At 39.3% G+C, this 20,815-nt stretch overlaps 1 protein-coding gene and 1 long non-coding RNA gene across 5 annotated transcripts in view; one reads left to right on the forward strand and one right to left on the reverse strand.

The window, feature by feature from the left end:
* Positions 1 to 20,815, forward strand: part of fras1 (Fraser extracellular matrix complex subunit 1) — a 446,490-nt gene that overhangs the window by 297,295 nt on the left and 128,380 nt on the right. For 2 of the 3 annotated variants that reach the window (XM_043696280.2, XM_043696287.2), the window contains exons 30-35: positions 10,309 to 10,471; positions 11,981 to 12,159; positions 14,584 to 14,706; positions 14,983 to 15,097; positions 17,154 to 17,291; positions 19,363 to 19,395. In XM_043696280.2, coding sequence (XP_043552215.2) covers positions 10,309 to 10,471; positions 11,981 to 12,159; positions 14,584 to 14,706; positions 14,983 to 15,097; positions 17,154 to 17,291; positions 19,363 to 19,395 — 751 coding nt within the window. The remainder of the gene's footprint in view (positions 1 to 10,308; positions 10,472 to 11,980; positions 12,160 to 14,583; positions 14,707 to 14,982; positions 15,098 to 17,153; positions 17,292 to 19,362; positions 19,396 to 20,815) is intronic. The other variant, XM_087985787.1, reaches the window with a different exon arrangement.
* The window catches only part of LOC148152099 (uncharacterized), a 40,002-nt gene continuing 22,865 nt past the window's right edge, over positions 3,679 to 20,815 (reverse strand). The window contains exons 2-4 of one of the 2 annotated variants that reach the window (XR_015756721.1): positions 19,578 to 19,640; positions 8,621 to 8,771; positions 3,679 to 3,856 (exon numbers count right to left, since the gene is read on the reverse strand). This is a non-coding gene — a long non-coding RNA (uncharacterized LOC148152099). The remainder of the gene's footprint in view (positions 3,857 to 8,620; positions 8,772 to 19,577; positions 19,641 to 20,815) is intronic. The other variant, XR_015756727.1, reaches the window with a different exon arrangement.

A 20,815-nucleotide genomic window follows, 5' to 3' on the forward strand; every position in this document is an offset into this window, starting at 1 on the left:
GAGTCCATTTGCAGCTCCAGACCTGTCATGCAGTCTAACAAGAGCTGCAACTGGACACACTTCCTGCACGTGAAGGAGCTAGGGACATCAGCTGTGTCCCTGAGGTCCCACATTGAGCAAGAGGAGTATAATGCGGGTCTGAGATCTCCTACCATTTTTAACCTTAAATTTAACTTTAGTCTTGGCTTAGGTAAACAAAAAGGAAAGTTTTCATCAAATCACTTGATAAAACAATTTTAAAAAAAGGCAATAGAGAAACCTTACCTGATCAACTCATCACAGAGTCCACTTTTTCTTTGGTTAGAGGAGGAGGAGGAGGGTGGGTGGGAGACACTACGTGTATAGTGTCTCGGGTTCAGACACTACCCAAATAAAATGGTTTCAATCACCTTCCAAGCAGCCCTCTGGTCCTTGCTCTCACCCTGATTCATTTCTGAATCCAATGACCCTGAATCCTATTTTCTCACAGACACCTGATCGCTGATCCTTATTTTACATCTGTTACTGGCTCTGTGCTCCATGTACCATCCTTTTAATGAACAAACATTGCCTCAGTTTGTCATTTTCATTGTTTGTCTTTGACTTGAAAAATGATCCTCAATGTTAAATTTGACCACAGTTTATAAAATTACCTGGATCCAAATTTTCTTGATCTTTTTAACTTGGCAAGTTTTCTTGTGTAAACAGTGTTCTGAATATGTAGAGACCTCACCCAGTTCATGTATGATTCTACTAAATTCTACCAAGTTGTGTCTGAAAGTGCTACTCAGCACATTCTGTTAGCTTTAAACTTTAATCTCTGTGCCCATAATTTCTTGGGGACACCAATGTCCAATGCAAATGTCAGGTTAGGGAGCTTTCCCTATATTTCCTAAGTATCAAAGTCCTTGGTTACAGCACACAGCTGGCCATAGTTCATACACTATTCTAAACAATAGTTATTTAGTTGTGAGTGCCGATCTTATCCCCATCCATTGACTGTATGTGCAAATCACTGGACTGTGAACTGGAGCAAGAAACTTGCTTATACTCATTTTACTAGGATGTACCAATTACTCCTGGCTTATTTTCCCTATGGCAAACAACCTTGAGAACCTCTGTCTGTTCATCCTGATCCCTAACAAGTATGAGGAATTCATGGACTACTTCATCACTTAAACTGAGATCATCCAATAAATTGCTGTGCTCCATGCCTCCCTTCCCCCGAAACTATTAAGTTTAATTTCCTTTAAGAAACCCTCCCATACCTTTTTTCCCCAACCCCAGCTATGATCTTACATCTTTCTTTAGTTTCTATCAATCCCCTGGTGCTCTATCTCTCTGAGCTCATCTTGTCCATGAGACCCACCACCTGCTACATGTGTTCAATTCCCATTAAACTGCTGACCTGCCTAGCCCTAACCTTATTGCTCCTCTTTGACTCCCATGGTAGCTGCTTTGTTAACAATTCCCTCTCCTTGTATATACTGTTGCTCTCATCATGAAATGATTAATGAAATAGGTGCTCCGGTTTGCCATGTGACTATATCAAATCTTTTTGCTATTCAAGAAGATCATTTCTCATTTTCTACCTCAACTCCAGCTTTCTGCTTTCTTCCCAAATCCCATAATTCGCTTACTAGCCCAAAGATTATTGACTCCAACTTAAATGTGCAGAACAGCCAAGTATCCACACCCCACAGGGGTGAAACTTACAAATATCTCACTGAACCTCTTTTTGAGTGAAGATGTTTCTTCTCATCTCGGTCCTATGTGTCTGACCCCTTCTGAGACCCATGTTCTAGATTCCCTTGCTAGGAAGACACCTTATATGTATCTACCTTGCCAAGTCTCTTGACCATTTTATATTTCAGTGAGATCACCACCTATTGTTATAAACTCCAGAGAATACAAGCTTAGCCGACTCAATCAGTCCTCATAGAACAATTCATTTACCCCCAGGAAAAAGTCTTTGTGAACTTTCATTGCTTTCTCTTTTGGAAAGTATGTTCTTCCTGAGGCAAGGCCACTAACACTGCACTCTGTATTCCAGATTTTATCTAACAAAGTCTTTTGAATATTGAAGTAAGATGACTTTACTCTTATAAGCCAATTGCTTTGAAACAAAAACTAACACTATGAGCTTTACTAATTATTTCAAATTCATGTTTGTTTTCTGTTACTCATGTGCAAAAACATTTAGATATCCATGAATACAAACATTTCCTGATCTCTCACCACTTCAGAGGGATTCTAATGTTTCTTCCCATCCCATTCTTTTCTGCGATATTATTGTCCATTCATCCAATCTATTTATATCACCCCACAGCGCCTTTGTATTCTCCCCAATACTTGCTTGTCCAACAAAGTTTGTATCATTACAAAATGTAGGTATGTTACACTTAGTCTCATCATCTTAATCAAGAATATAAATTATAAATAGCTGAGACCCAAGTATACCTTATTAGTTACATTTTGCCAATCCCAAAATGTGGAATTTATTCCTTTTCTCTATCCTATCTGTGAACTGCTCCTCGATCCAAACTAATATGTGACCATTAATTGATTGATTTCTGATTCTGCACACATTTATTCTGTACATGTTTGTACTGTTTTGTGTCTTGAGGACTGCTGTGGACCATGGGAAGGTTTTTATAACATTAACAACCTGCTTTAAGACACAGAAATGTTTCTGCAGTCAACAAGTTGTGGAGTGGAATTTGAACACCAAGCCTTCAGACGCTGGGCCCCATGTGAAAATTAAGTTCTTTTTAAAAATCCAAATACGCTGCCTTACTGGTTCCTCCTCATTCATTCATCAATTAAAGACCCATGATAGACCTTGTGATCAGTTAAGACCCTTAAATGACAATTATTGCCCACTTAAGAAATTCAACACATCACCACTGATATTAACCGAGCAGCAGGCAGAGGGATGGGCCTTGCTGTACGTGGAACGTGACAGGAAAATTCTGCCATGTGACCTCCTTTTGCCCATCACTCACCTGAGCCTGGCTCCCTGCACAATTGGGTTGAAGTACAAGCAGCAGCCATTGCCTCCCCGTGGCGCTGCTGATTACAGAAGAGCTGGCAGCCTCTGATTGCTCAGCAATTCTTGGCAGGTTGGACTCTTGTCCCTGGAGAATGATCGGCCGTTGGCATGTTTAACAAAATGAAAAACTGAAAAGATTCATTCTGGCTAAAGACGTAGATTTCCTACAGTGTGGAAGCCGGCCATCCAGTCCATCAAGTCTACACCAATCTTCTGAAGAACATTCCACTCATACCCACCCCCCCTACCCTTTGGTTCTAACCCTGCATTTTCCATAACTAACCCACCTAGCCTGCACATCCCTGGGCACAATGGGCAATTTGGCATGACCAATCAATTTAACCTGCACATCTTTGGACTGTGGGAGGAAACTGGAGCACCGAAGGAATCTCACACAGATACAGGGAGAATGTGTAAGTCCACACAGACAGTTACCCGAGGGTTGAATTGAACCCTAGTCCTGGCAATGTTAGGCAGCAGTGTTAACTACTATGCCAATTTGTCTGGTAATTGCATGGTTTAAAGACTATGCCTTTTAATGGCTCAATCTGATTGCATTTTTTAACAGACTGAATGTTTGGTAATCAGTGCTTTAAAACAGAAAATTAGAGCAAAAACCCATTACAATGAGAACTCGTGATGTTAATTCAGATCATTGAATTTGTTTCAAACGATGGATGAATGAATCCAATTTTCTTCATTGTTTTCATTACTGGCTTCTTATGAACAAGAAAAGTCCTTTACTTTCCTTAATTTAAGGCATTGATATTCATTTCACATGTCCTTTCTGGTCCAGATAAAGATTTTTGATGTTTTAGATCTGCCCTGAAATGTACAAAGTAATTAATACTTTTGTATTCCCCAATTATTATTCAAAACAACACATCTCAATTTTTAATATCAAAATCTTTGATTGCATTGAGTCCATTGACTGTATATTTAAACATAGTTAAAAATCACACAACACCAGGTTATAGTCCAACAGGTTTAATTGGAAGCACACTAGCTTTCGGAGCGACGCTCCTTCACTAGGACAATCGCCTGATGAAGGAGCGTCGCTCCGAAAGCTAGTGTGCTTCCAATTAAACCTGTTGGACTATAACCTGGTGTTGTGTGATTTTTAACTTTGTACACACCAGTCCAACACCAGCATCTCCAAATCATATTTAAACATAGACTGCTATTTTTAAAGGATTTTTAAAATTGAAAAGAGTCCAAGCTAGTCGGATCTTAGCTGGAATTTGTCAACCTTCAGGGATGATATCAGGGTCTTAGAATGAGTACGGGAAGAGAAAGGATGATTAACATTTAGGTTTTCACCTGGAACTGTTGGGATCCAGAATGCTGTGCCTGACGAGGTGTTGGAAGTAGCTTCTGAAGGTAATATTGAAAGTGATGAGCAAGTAATAATTTGAAAACAAAATTAGGTGGGATCAAGCGAGACTGCTGTTTCAAACAGAGAGCAGAGGTAAGATGGATCAAATGACATTCCTCTGCACTGATTTAAAAAAAAAACCTTCCAAAGCCTTTTCACAATGACATCTTACTTTGAAACAAGACATGCAACTGAATATACTAGCTTCATAACAGCAAGGGACATATAAAATTATGTGCTCACCCTTGAGCAGTGTTTTGTCTTAAAATGGAAAAGCTGCCAGAGGAGTACTTTGATGCTGATGCATCTTAGCACTGTGGGGGAAGAAAATAATTATGCAGGTTTTAACTGTGAATTTGATGAAACAACATAAATAAAGCAACACAGATGGATAAAGAAAGGACTGAAATAGTGGATGAAGATTACTATGGAGAGGTACAGCATAGTTATGCTGCAGTTGAACTGTTGTACAATTCCGAAGTGATGTATTAAAGGATGATCTCTTGAAAGGTCCTTCATTGGGAGGAGGTGAACAAAACAACTTTGCACAAGATGGTCCAATCTGATTTGGATAGATTTGTGGATACACTTAGAAGATCCTTTATCTGAAACGCTCAGGAGCAGCTGTTTTTCGGAATTTGGAATCTTTCGGTTTTCAGAATATGACAAATTAATGAGGCATATGCAGATTTCCTGCCTTCCTTTCGTATCATTATCCCTGCATGAGCAATTTCCGTTACCTTAGCATGTGATTAGTGACATTCTGGTCTATTCCAGCTATGTTGGAGGTCCTGAGCAGCCTGCATTCATTGAAGTGAATTGATGTGTACAGGACCTTTCTGCACCCCACAGCTCCTCCAAGGACATTGGAGAGAGATTTACAGCCCTCTCTGACTTTACCATCATTTCGACAAGAGCTACGTCCTGCCATGGGACAGGTCTGCAATAGACGTACTGGAAATGTTTCAAATATAGAATTGTTGGTGAACACTCGGGCTTCTTTGTACACAGAGACAAGTTAAGGAGTTAGGAAAAAATACGTGTTCATGCCCACTAACGTTAACATTTCAAATGCCCGTCTCATTACGTGACTTTAGAGTTAGTTCACTCCAACAGTACAGAATAAGTAAAATTCCTTAATATGCTGAATTTCAGTTCCTGTCGATGACAACACGAAGCACTGCCACCCTCTGGACATATTGTAATTGCAATGCATATTATGTTTTAAACTCTATTGGACTTAAGTCAAGTGCCTCATTGTTCTGTTTTCAATATTCATTTCATGTCATGTAGCTACTCCTGGCTTAAAACATTTGACACTTTAAAAAGGAAAACACTTGTCCATTTGTAGAAACAGTGAATAACAGCTTGAAATCGCATTATTGCTCTGCATCATACTTAGGCTATTGGGAGGGAAATGAGTTTCCTTTTTTAGTTGGTGAAGGTATTTAAATTGTGGATAAAGTCAGAATGATGCCTTGCTGTCTGCACACTCCAATTGTACATTGGAACATTGAGTGCAGAATAAATGTACAGGAATGTTATCAGAATTGAGAGGATGCAACTTTCAGAAAAGGGTCAGGAAGCTGGGCTCTTCTCTGGAGAAACAATGAGAAAGTGAGCTGATGAGATTTTTATGGAATTATGAAGGGATTTGATAGGGAGACACTTTTCCCTTTTGGAGAATAAGTGGATCAACAAACCGATCAGGAAAGAACTTAGGATTTTCTTCTTTAAAAGATTTGGGAAAGTGTAACGTATTGAAAGTGAAATGATAGAGGAATAGTTACTCGACACATGTTTAGGAAGATGATGCACAGTACACTATACCCCCTATTGCTCTAATAATTTCTCTAGCATGACAGTTGTTCACATTTGCATCAACAGAGTGATTACTTTCTTTCTAGATTCTCTCAATCACCCACTGTAATTTAAGTACTAAATCAGGAGAATTCTCATGAGAATCTTATATTGGGGTCAGCGAGCTCTATCACCATCACAGTAATTACTCTTCTTGCCCATTACCAATGAGCATGAATTTCATAGCATGGGCACCAGATGAGAATCGTGAGCTGGAATCTTAATTGATTATTCTATATCCATCCAGTCTTTCCACGTGTGCCCCTCAGGTAATTGTAGTGCCTTGACAACTACAGACAGACTGCTCATCATAGCTACAACCATCACTGGTTATCCTTCACCATACCACACTGAATTGAACAGGAGAGTTATCAGAGAAGAATGTTTCTATGAAAAATCTATTTCATACAAGAAAAAAAATGATAATTTACAGAACACAATGGCAAAAAGCTGAATTTTGTTTATCACATTTTCAAACCAGAGTTGGAGGCAATGGCCTATGGTATTATTGCTGGACTGTTAATCCAGAGACTCAGGTAATGCTCTGAGGACCTGAGTTTGAATCCTGCATGGCAGATGATGAATTTGATTTCAAGAAAAGAAAATCTGGAATGAAGAGTCTAATAATGACCATGAGCTCATTGTCAATTATTGGAAAAAGCTTTTTCTTTAGGCAAAGCTGAATTGCAGCCCATAACCTGACCTATTCATTTGTTAATGTGGATGGACTTGTTATATTCTGTGAAATTATTTTACATTTCAACACTACCTCTGTCACTTTTTGTGAGCATTGCGTGTGGTCATATGGGTGGTTGTGAGCAACAAACAGGACTTTAATGGACCCCATCAGACTGATGCTCAGCATTGCATTCCCTTCATAGGATTTTATTTTATTAAGGGATAGATTGAACAGTAAATCTGAAAATAGTTCCCTGTAAACTTTTACAAATTACCTCTGAAGATGAAAAGGAAATAATGAACGAATAGCGTGTGCTGAAATTATTCAAAATTCAATGTAGTCTTGCCATTGATCCTCTTACTGCAATCAAGTCATGATTTGGCTCACGTTGTAGGAATCAAAGTAGACAAACCAACTTCGAGAGAGGATGTGGAGTGGAAAGATTCTCAGTGCGTAGTTGTATGTTGAAAAAGAAACTATCTTAGCTTACTCCTGCTGTTTGTTATTTAACTGCAGAATGCTGGATGTACAGAGTGCTTTCCAGCTACTGCCTAAGTGATTCTTTTTTTCCTTTTTTTTTGAATCATTCTCTCCTATTTTCTCTTCTTTACTCTGCGCCCTAAAAGTGAAGACTAAGGTGGGGTTCACAGGATATGAATTTCATTGGCAAGACCCAGTCATTGCCTGAGAGAGATGGACCATATTTTTTAAACCGCTGCAGTCCTTGTGAAAATGCTCCCACAGGATTAGCCAGAAGATCAACACACTTGACATATGTGAGCACCAATGCCTTTGGAGGCTCAGATTTTCACAGCAAGCTGTTGCTGATATCTGCAGCCTCCTGCAAAAGGACCTGTTTGTCTGAGGGCCAGGTGGCCACTGAGTTTTCTATCACCAGCAGGTTTAAAAGGCCTCTCTCACACCATCAGCAAAAATCACTTATTACTAGCCCTTCACATCCTGCAGCAGCATCTCCAAATAAGATTGAATGCCTCAAGAAAGAGCCTTTGCATCTCTCTTCCATTCTGATAGTTGCTGAAGTTTCAAAAATCCGTATTCTGACTCCTGCAGGATCCCTTTACTTAAGAACCCCTCTTCTGACAGATAGCACCCATGGACTTATCTGGAAACCCAGAAGAATAGCCTACTCTGTTAAAATGTGTCAGATGAAATAAAATTCCACTATGTAAATTAGTAAAAAAAAAAATTTAAATTGGAGAAGAATATCCCATTGTTTCCTGACAAAAGAAAAAAATCAATTCAGGAAATGTGTATGTATTACACCTGTAAATGTTGGCATCTATGTGTGGATCTTTCTCATGACTACAAGTAACAAACTGGGTACCGGTAACATGAAAGGTAGCTACTTTAAAATAAAATTGTAACATGAACCATTTCATACACAAATCATACTTGAAATTAATTTGTGTTCATTGATCCTATGATGGCAGTGTGGAACTACAAACACAAACTTTATTAGTCAGCATTTTGAAGGACACAATCTACTCACGAATATTCTTACTTCTAAATGTATAAATTTTACTGTGAAGTTTGACAGCATTTTGTGGAATTTTATGGTCATAGAAACTTAGATTACCTTAGGAGCTAGTGTTCAGCTCCATAAATTTTTATCTGTAGACTGTACAAATAGCTTTTAGTTGTCATTTAGCTTTACCTTATTATGTTGCACTGCAACGTGTTAGATAACTAGGAGGCATTGTAAATCATGAAGCAGCGCAGTATGGCACAACAGCATAATTCACATTTCCTTAGGTACCAATTTTAGTTCCTAGTTTTCTTTTAGTTATCGATCTTGAAGATAAAACCTGGAAAACAAGTTTTAAAATTGTAACTGTTGTCAAATGGTTTTAACAAAGCCCTTCAACAGATTAATCAGAGGAAAGACAATTCCAGTAATTTACTCACTCTCTTCCTACAGAGATTCAGACAAAGAAGAACAGCCCAGTGTGATGAACTAAGCTTTATTGAGGAAGGCTCTCTGTTGTTTATACAGTGTAATTTCAGCACCAGAGGAGCATTCCTACCTCAATAGAATGAAATTTTCTGGGCTCTTGTGAGATTTCCAATTTTGAAAATCCTGTGCTGTAGAATTTCTGCTGGCTCAGGAGTCACTAATGAGGATTCATTAATTTAAAATTGTCATTGAGATTGAGAAGAGAGGTTGGGAGGAATGTCTGTACTCAGTAAAAATGACATACTTGGACACGAGGGAGCAGTTGAGACAGAGAGAGTACCAATTGGAAGTTTGTTACTTTGGCCTGGATGTTCCAGTAGCTAGAGAGTTGGAATAACTCCGATAAGAGCTGCATGCATTCACTATGAAAAAGTTGAGGGGCAGCATATTCTATGGGAATTCCTCAGGATATTGAAGATTTTCACAGGCAGTTTCACTGCATTTGGAGACTTCCATAAAGATGGATGATGCAGAGTGTTCTGTGTCTGTTAGTAGTTACCCCGAATGTCAGCTGATTCAAAAATATAGTGTAACTATCTGGTAAGTATTAAGCCAAACTTAACACAAATTTTCCCACATTACACTACTGCTAACCCTTTTTATCCATTCTGAACTGACACCCATTTGTTCTCCTGTCAAATGCTCATTGGCTCTGACAACTCTTCCCCCTTCTGCCACTCAGCGCCATATATCCCCCCCATTTCCTGTTGGTGATGGCAATGACATCTAGCATCCTGTGGACCTTGGACCTTAACACCTAACACCTGAACAAATTTGCACCCTAACTCCACCTTTACTTTGTCTCCTTACCCTTTCACAGCAGCTGACAAAGCACCTGATTGTAATGCGAGTCATTTAAATTTACAGTGTGGCATGGTGACTGCTGTGAGGCGTGGTTTGATTTTCCCTGACTGCTGCTCTAAAGGGGATCTGTGTGAATCTCACTTAAACTCTGCATTTCTGAAGGAGCTGGAATTGAAACTCCCAGTTAGAAATGTGGATCTCTGTACTAATGTTAAAATAAATAATAGGAGTGGAGTGTCAATCTGACTCCGATTAGCATTCCTTGGAATATTCAAACCATAGTTTCCTGTTCGGAAAATGCAGAGTGTGCAGAGCAAACAATATTGTGGATAGTACTCTAACAGAGACATGATAGGCTGAACGGCTTTCTATATTTCACACCTGTCTGATACTTCTAGTGCACTCATAGGTGATTCAAGTATGTATGACGTAGGAATCCTGAAATTGATAAATAGCCAAGGTTTTTTATTCCACTAATGAAACACGGGTCCTTAAAAGTAAATGGATACTCTTCTAATCCACAGTGCCATTGAATTGAAATTGTTAGGTGTGTTGCATTTTAACTTGGTTTATTTTTATTTCAGAAGTTCGATAAAGGACCACAGCTCCTGAATAATGTGCGAGGATGGGTCACTGAGGGTGGATTACTACAGATTACCAACAGACTCTTGCAGGCAGCTGACAACGATGCCAGTGACTCTGAGATCATCTTCAATCTAATACAAGAAAAGGAAATCCCTAAATTTGGTAGTTAATGATTGATCTTGTGAACATTTCACCAAATATCTTTGAACTCTTGTACTTTTATATTCTAATACAGTTAATTTCATTCATACTGTCAAAATTCTCACGTCAGGACTCTGGAGTCGTATTAATGCAACAAAAAGAGCTCTATTTTCTTTACTATGTACTCAAAAATAAAGCTTTATAGCCATATATTAAACATGATCATTATATTGAAACTTGCACACACTTTCTAACTGAACATTGCTCTTTTCTATCAAAGAATTCTTATTTCTGATGTTCCGTTATCTTAAATAGTTGTTCATATCTGCTTCAATATCTCTCGCAATCATTAAATATGTGTTGGTGATCTAATGTAGCATCCTTCAGATATTAGAGGAGGAAGTTATTGCAGATGCTGGAATCTCTGCTGAAAACAACATTAAGGATCACAGCGGGTCAGACAGCACCTATAGAGAGCGAGCAAGCTAACGTTTTGAGTCGAGATGACTCTTCATCAGAGCTGATGTGAAGTGTGGAGGGGGTAGCATTTATTTATTTAGTTATTTATAACTAGTTAGGGGTGGGTGCGTGTAGAATGCTGTTTGAGAAAAGATGTTGATTGTTCAGATTAAGTGATCAGAATGTGAAAATGACAGAATAATGGTGTTTCTGACCGCTAAATGTTAAAGAGCAGGCAGTCCCATTGGGGTGAGAGAAAGGGAAGGGGACAAGGAAGAGGACATGGTGACAGAGAATGTAACAAGTAAAGCTAAAAGGTAGGGAAGAAATGGGAGATGCTTCACAATTTGAAGGTTTTTTTTTTCTAGCATAATTATATAACTAGTCTGGATGTCTCGTTTGTGATCCAAATTGATGCCAACAAAATGGGTTGAGTTCCTGCACTGGCTGAGGTTACCATGAAGGACTCTCCTTCTCAACCTCTTCCCTCACCTGAGGCGTGGTGACCCTCTAATGAGAGAGTAGTCCTATGGCCTGAAGACTATGGCATCTTTACCTATTATTACCCCAGTTAGAAGAGCACACATTAAAAAAAAAACAACGTTGCTTGATATTACACCAACCTCCTGGTTCCAGTTTATGGCTCGATCTTAGTTTTCAGGAAGCCTTCCCATTTTTGATTAGTGACCCATGTACTACTGCCCGCTCAGTTTAACCAGGGTTCACCTCAGGCATGAGGTGCATTAGGTAATTTCAAGAAGAGGGTGAGAAGTATTTAAAATGTTACTTCCAGGGTTGTGAAAATTCTTGTTTTGAATTTGTACTTGACTTGAAGGGCAAGACAGGAAGTGAGCCACCTTTCCTACTTTCAGTCAGGTACAAGGACTTATTCCACTGATGGCATTCTCATCCATGTAGCCATTAAATGATATATTTCAATCAAGTTCAGTTCTGTGCAGATGTACAGATTCAAATTTTGTGCTTGTCTGGTGCTTCCAGTAGTGCCAGTTATACAGAGCATATTTCATGTTAAGTTGCTGTGCATTTACTGTTACATTTAATTTTCAATAGGTGATGTGATCCTTTTGGTCCCAATGCCAGCTGATGGCCCAGCAGATGGGTGGCAGAGACTGCCTGATGGAAAAACAGCTACTGTGACAAACTCATTTAGTCAGCAAGATCTTAATGATGGCATTGTATGGTATCAACACTCAGGGGTAACTTCTGCAGAGGATTCATTCAGGTTTCAGGTACTGTCATTGAGGGTCTAGTATAAGGTGTTCTTAAGTTGCTTTGAAACTGCTGTATTGCATTGCTTGGCATTCAATTAATTGGTCTCACAGAGCTATCTATCACCTACAATAGACATTTTGGAGGGACACTGAAGGATACTAACATTGTATCATGGTATAAAAAGAGGGAAAGGAATACCCCAAATAACTACAGGACAGATACAGAAATAGAATTTTCTGAAGGAACTCAGTAGGTCTGGGAGCATCTGCGGAAAGAAAACAGAGTCAATGTTTCAATTGCAGTGACCCTTTTTCAGAAGTGACATTGTTAATTGGCAAGCAATTGAAAAATAAAAATTTTGAGAGAGCGTAAATCGTCACTTGGAGAGATGAGGGGAATCAAGGGTAGTAGAAGTCAACATATTTTGGTTAAGCAACCAGATTTCAGCAAGGCTTCTGGCAAGATTCCACAGGGTAGATGAAACCGGAAACAAGGACTCAAGGGATTGAAGCTTAAATAACAAGTTGAATCCAAAGTTGGTTAAGTGAAGAGTGGTCTTTTTTTGTGACTGAAAGAGTGTTTCCACTGGGGTTTTCAGGGCTTAGTTTTGGACCCTTTGCAATTTATCATTGTATAAAAATTATTCAGACTTGCATGTAGGGGGGCCTGATTCAAAAGTTTATAGTTGATATGAAAATTGGCCAAATCATTGATCGTGAGGAAGAAGGCTGCAGATTGCATTAACTTAGTAGAGCAAACAAGTAGCAAGTAGAAGTTATTCTGGAGAACAGTGAGGTAATTGAGGACTAACAAGGCAACAATTCATGTAATGGTAAGTTTCTAACAAAAATAGAGGAACAGAAACACCTCAGGCTGCATAATACAGATCACTGAAGATAGCCAGGCATAGTTAGGGTGATTAAAAAGGTATTTGGGATGGTTTTCTTTCCTGATTGAAGACTAGGACCTAAAGAGGAGGAGGAGGCTTCTAGGAATCGTACAAAATACTTGTTAAAACATAGCTTATGGGTGCTGCTGGGAGAAGTGCATACAGCTTTGGCACTAAATTACAAGAAGGATGGTATCACACTGGAGACCACATAGAAGAGATTTACAAGGATGTGGCAAGGAATGGAGAATTTTAGATGAAAGGAAAGATTGGGTAGGCAGAGTTTATTTGAAAGGGGTAAAAACAATGACTGCAGATGCTGGAAACCAGATTCTGGATCAGTGGTGCTGGAAGAGCACAGCATTCAGACAGCATCCGACGAGCAGCAAAATTCCTCCTGAAGAAGGGCATGTGCCCGAAACGTCGAATCTTCTGTTCCCTAGATGCTGCCTGACCTGCTGTGCTGTTCCAGCAATAAAGTTTCAGCTTTGATCTCCAGCGTCTGCAGACCTCACTTTCTCCTTAAATATTGGCCAAAAATCCGAGGATTTTGTCCCATCTTTTCTACAAGATAATGTTATGGGATCTCTCATTCACTTTTGTTATATTGATGGAGATTGATTTTGATGGCTAAGCTGAAAGTCCAACATTCCTTTTACCATCCACTTAATGACTACTTGCGCTCAAGCCTCTGATATGAAACTTGAATCTACAATCTTGTGACCTGGGGTGAGATACTACCAATTAAGCGATACCCATGGTTTTTTTTTTACAGTAATTCAGGAGTCACATGGCTCATATTAGCTTTATATCTGAGATTTTCTTTTAGTTAATTGTATTTGAATTCCCCAGCAGCCATTGTGGGATTTAAAGTCATGGATCTGAATCATCAGACCTGGTGTTAATGTTTCAGGTCAAGTGGCCCTTCCTCAGAACGGTCCTGAATGTTACAGGTCAAATGGACCTTCCTCAAAACGGTCCTGAAACATTAACTCTGATTTCTCTCCATGGTAGCATTGTGATTGTGTTACTGGATGAAGAATCCAGACACCAGGTCAAATGATTCAGATCCATGACTTTAAATCGCACAATGGCTGCTGGGGAGTTCAAATACAATTAACTAAAAGAAAATCTCAAATATAAAGCTAATATGAGCCATGTGACTCCTGAAATTTTACATGATGCTTTATTTTTGCGCAAGAATGCTCCTTTCTGTTGACTGCTGTCACAGGCACATTGCAAGGATGTAGACAGAAAACTGGCTTTGTAAGATACCAATAACACAAAGTATGTTGTAGAAAAGGAGGGAATGCAGCATGGATTCATTTAAAAGAGTGAAACCTTGGACTCACTTTGTCGAAGACTACTTGTACTAATTACAGCTTGGTTCACTGGACTCACAAAGAGCAGATTTTATTTTGGTCAACCATGAAACACATTGCACTTCTTTGGAACAAGCCTTTTTAAAGTGTCACTTTAAGTGATACAATAATATCACCCAGTGAGGATGCCAAGGAAATAATTTCAGTCATATATATTTTTTTGGTTACAGGTTACAAATGGTGGCAGGACCTACACTGGAACTGAAAGTCATATATTTGAAATTGGAATCTTACCAAAGAATGAAAATGGTCCACAGCTAGCTTCAAACATTATCGCTCCTCTGCAAATAACAGTAAGCATTTCCTTGTTGAGCTGGCACATCCCATCTGCCAACGTCCCTCCTCCCAGCTCTGGCCACCACCACGACAACTCTTTATTATTATAAATGTAATGTAAATAGAAATGTGCTCTGATATTTAATCTATTATTAGGCTTGTTACTGCTAGCATGACTTATACCAATTTGATTTTTTAAAACTTGTCATGAAGTAGAACAAAAAGTATTACATTTGATAAACATGATAAATAATCATTTTGTGAAATATCTTTGAATAATGCTTTCTCGCTAGGCACTTGAAGATCGGGTTACAGTCATCCAGTCGACACAATTGTCGTTTGTAGATAGTGACACACCAAACCAGGATTTATTCTACAACATTACTGTTCCACTACCCCCAGAATATGGCAAGTATTGATAATCCATATAATGGAAAAGATTTCCTCTGTTCCTCATAAATTGATTTAATAGTTTGAAACATTATTTTTGAGAGAGAGGAAATCTTCCTTACTGTTGCTTTGAGATTGTTAATCAATTTGTCAAATGTGACAGTGAACGTAAACGTAAACAGATGGAAAAAATAATACTTTGTAGGTAAAAAACATAAAAGGACAATTGTCCAAAAGAAACTATCTAAGACCTTAATTTACTCATCATGAATCTAATTAAATTTTGAATAAGTATTTTGTTTTCATATTTGTTCTCATGGTGTGAGTAATGCCAGAAAAACTGCATTTAATATACATCTGTGTTAGCCTTACAACAAAGTTGAATTTGACCGCTTCAGTAGCTATCAGGACATTTGGCTCTCTAATGTCAAAGGCCCTTTAACAAGCTCATTCAGATTAATAGGCCATTTATTGGCAGTGAGAGCATTCCTTGTTTCCCTCAGCATCTTGCACTACAGTGGTAGTGCATCATATCTTTTACCCGAAAGGCAAGGGGTTCAAGTCCCAACTCCTCTGGATTTTTGTCAAAACACATTTGAAAAGGCTGATTTAAAATATGAACAAAATGGTGGGGACTGAAACAGCAAATCCACATTTATGATGAGAAGATTGCTGGATTTTGAGAGGGCTACACGCAGGATAACCAAATTTATTTCCTTTAATGTAAGTAATCAAACACTCATTTTAAGACAGCTCTTCTGATGCAGTTGTAGTGTCCCTACCTCAGAGCCAGGAGGCCTGGGTTCAAGTCCCACCTGTTCCAGAGATGTATATCTGGATTAAAATTATCTTTTGAACCACCTCTGCCACTGTAATTTTCAAATCTTATTTGCATTTGACCCTTCAAAAATATAGCAGCAGAGTCTTATCTAGCGAACTTCAATTGGAATTTTTCGTTAAATGTAAAATGATCTAGAAAGCAAACTGAAGGGAAGGTGGGATTCAGAATGATAAAGTGACAAAGTAAATGGAAGTCAGTTTTTTTTGAAAGCCTATAAAAATACTTAAAATCTAAAGGTTTGAAAGTCAATGTTTCCACAATCCCTCCCCTCCCCTCTCCATTCCAGTCTCTCTCAAAGGAAAAGTCAATTAGAAACAAACAATGTTGAAAACTGGCCACCAGATCTGATCACTCCTCAGTGGAGAGGAAGCTGGCAGATCATGCAGTCTGGCAGTTCCAAAACTCTATTGTGGATGCTATATGGACTGCAAGGAGATTGTGGATAGACATTGGGTTGAGCTGCAGATTTGGACACCAATTGGGGAGGTACAATGACAGCATCACATTCTTTCCTGCCGTTTTAACAATTTTGTTTTTATAAATTGCCTTCCCACTGTTTCTTGCTTCCACTGCTCAGTCTATTATAGATGTAGAAGTAGATTAAATGCCTTAAGTGTACATTAATTGGCTAGTTAAGGGTTTGAATAGTCTTCAGGGTGGCAGACAAGTGGGCATATTATCTATGATATGCCTGGGAATTGAATCAGGGTTGGCATATGGCAGTAGGCCATCCGTGCTTTCTATTTTTTGTGCACCCCCACTCCCCCATGGAAATCAGACCAGGGTTGAGGCATGAGATTCTACTCTTTAAGTTTTTAAGGTGAGGGAGCTTGTTTAGTGGTAGTTAAAATTTATCCTGTTAAATATTGACTTGTATCTGAATGTGTAATCCCGAACATTATGGAGTATGTTTGGCAATTCTCCAGCAGGAGGTATGGCAACTTTATGCCCTTCATATACTGGAATATGGAATCTGACGGCAAGTTACCAGTATAGGGGAGCTTTTGCAAGAGCAGGACAAAATGCACTGCAACTTCTGGATCTATATATGTATCTCTATTTGAGCAAACGCTAGAGGATGCTGCCTAATTTACTTCATGATAAAAGTAAGCAATGTTAGCATCACTGTTATTCTACCCACTGACTCAAGGTGCACAAACATCAGCACAACAATAGGTGGCCGATACCTTATTAGTTTTTGTGTTGTATAAATATTGTGTTGCCTTCTTGCAGGCACTATTGAACACTCTGACAGCCCTTTGTTCCCAGTCACATTCTTCACTCAGGCTGACATTGACCATGGGAAGATTCTGTACCGTCCTCCAGGATCATCTTCACATGTGCAAGGCTTTTTCAAATTCTCTTTCACTGGTAAGAAAGATTCTACAAGTTGTTTCACGGGATAATGTTAGTGCTACTTATTCTAAGACCTGTTGACCTTTATCATCCACAATGTCGGTACTGCACACGTTTTGAGAGAAGGTATAACTTGCACAGTGTCGTAAGGTCAGGAGGAGCTCTGACCCTGACAATGCTGTCAGCCATCTTATGATTCTACAATAAATGGTCTGTCTATTTTGTGATAAAACATTCCAAGCAGTCTTTTCCAGGGTGATTCAAGTCACAGCTTACACATGACATGGTTTCTGATTCTAGGCTTTTAACATTAATGAGGAAACTACGTGAGCATAGAGTCACAATTGAATTTCCTTTATATTACTCCATGATCACTATGGTCATGTTTCTGCAAGGGAGGAATGTTAATAAAAGTTAATTACATGAACACTTTCATTCACACTAAATACTGAAAGTACGTTTGACTAAAACAAAGTTTGGTATTGAAGACTGTCAAAGAAAAGACTTTCCTCTGAATTTGGTTGAGCATAAAGGGTCAATTGGACACAATTCACAAGATCAAAAACCTTAATTTTGTCCATTCTCGGGATGAAAGAAAGCAAGTGGATGCCAGTACAGCCAGGACCCTTCCAATCAATTTTCATCTACACACTGTGACCAATGAAAACAAGCAGAAGATCCACTACAGTATTAAATTGCCATCTTTTTGTCGATTCTGTCAGAAACTGTACCTTAGCTCATTGTCTGCTCATGCTCCTTCCTGAGACATTTGTCAAGACAGTTCTTTTGTTATCAGTGGTTTTCCATTGTACCTCTGAGAAGGGAGGGCAATGAGGTGGTATCTGTCAAGTGTACGTCAGTGTGGGAATTGAACCCACATTATTGATGTGGGTGTGAATCCCACACTAGCCATCTAACATACAGAATTAATTAATCGTTTATTTTAAATTTACTGGATGAATTTTGTACCCATTGATGGTGAGGAAAGTCAGTGCTGGGGAGCAGGATGTGTTTACATCTTGATCATGTCCAATCAATCTCAATTAAGTCTAGTTATAGCACTATAAAGGCCACTTAACTTCTGAATTTTGCACACAAGCAGTACTACTCCCGGTAATTTTAATGTCTTAGAAAAAAGTAGAGATTACCTAAACTAATGATAGTTAACAAATATTACTTTTACATCATTAAAATCATAGAATCCCTATAGTGCAGATAAAGGCCATTCGGCCCATCAGGTCTGCATGACCCTCCAAAGACAATCTCTGTAACCTTGCATTTACCATAGCTGATCTACCTAGCCTGCACAACCTTGGACACTATTGGGCAATTCAGCATGGCTAGACCACTAAGCCTGCATGTCTTTGAGCTGTGGGAAGAAACGTGAGCAGACATGGAGAGAATGTGCAAACTCCACATACAGCCATTCAATGTTGGAATTGAACCCAGGTCCCTACCACTGAGGGGCAGCAGTGCTAACCGCTGAACCACTATGCTGCCTGAGATGGATCTGAGAAGTGAAAGTCAGTTTCTAAATCACTGGATGTTTGAGCCGTCACAGTATAGACCCTGCAGGTTATTACCTGCAGGGCGGCATGGTGGCTCAGTGGTTAGCACTGCTGCCTCACAGTGCCAGGGACCCGGGTTCAATTCCCATTTCGGGCAACTGTCTGTGTGGAGTTTGCACATTCTCCCCGTATCTGCGTGGGTTTCCTCTGGGTGCCCCGGTTTCCTCCCACAGTCCAAAGATATGCAGGTTAGGTGAATTGGCCATGCTAAATTGTCCATAGTGTTAGGTGTAGGGGAATGGGTCTGGGTGGGTTGCTCTTCGGAGGGTCGGTGTGGATTTGTTGGGCCGAAGGGCTTGTTTCCACACTGTAGGGAATCTAATCTGTAGGGAATCTAATTATTGTGCTGATGTACAGTATTTGTGTTTATTAATCTGTTAACTTCATGCAGTTCAATTTTTATGGTATTCAGGCTGAAAACCATTATTTGTACAGTCGTAAAGGTGGATTTATTTATTCCATTTCCAATAGTGGGCATCTTCAAACTATGTAATTTGAACCTGATTTCATTCTCCTAGGTCTGCCTGAGTCGGTGAACTTCCTTTTCACAGGTATACTGTTGTTAAATATGAATTTTCCTCAAATTGGTTTGAGTGTATGCGTTTTTAACACCCTCACCCAAGTACTTACTGGTTGCTTTGAATGTAATGTAATTGATTCCTAACACTCTTGCACCGAACAGAAAGCTTTGGCAATGGCTGTCAGATACTTATACAGGAGTAACTTTACATACCTGCATGTCTCTGCATACTTCATCCCAAATCTCATGTTTATACCAAATGACAGTTTTCTATTCCTGTAACAATAAAATAACCACCAACTAAATTAAACCTTAATTTCAAAAGTCACATTTACTGGAAAACAAAAGCACCACGATAATTCACACGTCATATCATCTCGGCGTTTATTATATATTGGGTGGAATGGGAATTATTCTACAAGCATGTAATCTTCATTACTGTTAACATCTTCTCTGCATGGCTGTACAAATCTGGGTTCCAAATGGCAACAATTTTACAAAAGCCTTCTTTATTTCAGTGTTATCTATGCTACTGATACTAAAATGTTCGATTTGTTTAAATGGTATTTGCATTTTTCTGAAAAGAAAATTATTTTTACATCCAAATAATTAAAATGATCGCTAGAATTTTCTCTCTGACGAGCTAAGCTCAATACATCCATAGCTGAAGGATAGACTTGTCTTGTACTATAAGAATTGCCCCTTTTTTGGGTCCACTCTTACTTCAATCTAATGTAAATTACATCTGCTAGCTGAAGAGTAGGGACAAATGGCACGGTGGCACAGTGGTTAGCACTGCTGCCTCACAGCGCCAGAGATCCGGGTTCAATTCCCGCCTCAGGCGACTGACTGTGTGGAGTTTGCACATTCTCTCCGTGTCTGCGTGGGTTTCCTCCGGGTGCTCTGGTTTCCTCCCACAGTCCAAAGATGTGCAGGTCAGGTGAATTGGCCATGCTAAATTGCCCGTAGTGTTAGGTAAGGGGTAAATGTAGGGATATGGGTGGGTTGCGCTTCGGCGGGTCGGTGTGGACTTGTTGGGCCAAAGGGCCTGTTTCCACACTATAATGTAATGTAATCTAAATGACTTGTTTCCATAATAATTCCAGCATTGGCCTGTAATTGCGAAAGATCTACAAAGATAACATAAAGTTTCCTGTCTGGAAGTGTCACTTCTCACTTTATGGGAAGGTACCATGGATGCAATGTATTGAGTTTGCTAAGAGAAACTTGTGGTCATTTAATCTCTTCAGGTCTAAAAAAAAACCCTATGGAGATTTCTCACCGTTGACCCGAGCAAAAGACAAAGGACAGAATTTTAGCTGTTTTCCCAGAGTCAGGATGGAGAAACAGCAGGGCCACCTGCCAACGAACAACACTCGATAGATTTAAAAGCTAATTGCAGAAGGCATCTAGGATCTTCCAGCTGGCCTCCAGGCTCCCCACGTGCAGCA

The sequence above is a fragment of the Chiloscyllium plagiosum genome, unplaced genomic scaffold, assembly GCF_037043375.1.
Source record: "Chiloscyllium plagiosum isolate Xiang-an unplaced genomic scaffold, Cpla_swu_hap1 HiC_scaffold_1, whole genome shotgun sequence".
Classification (NCBI taxonomy): Eukaryota; Metazoa; Chordata; class Chondrichthyes; order Orectolobiformes; family Hemiscylliidae; genus Chiloscyllium; species Chiloscyllium plagiosum.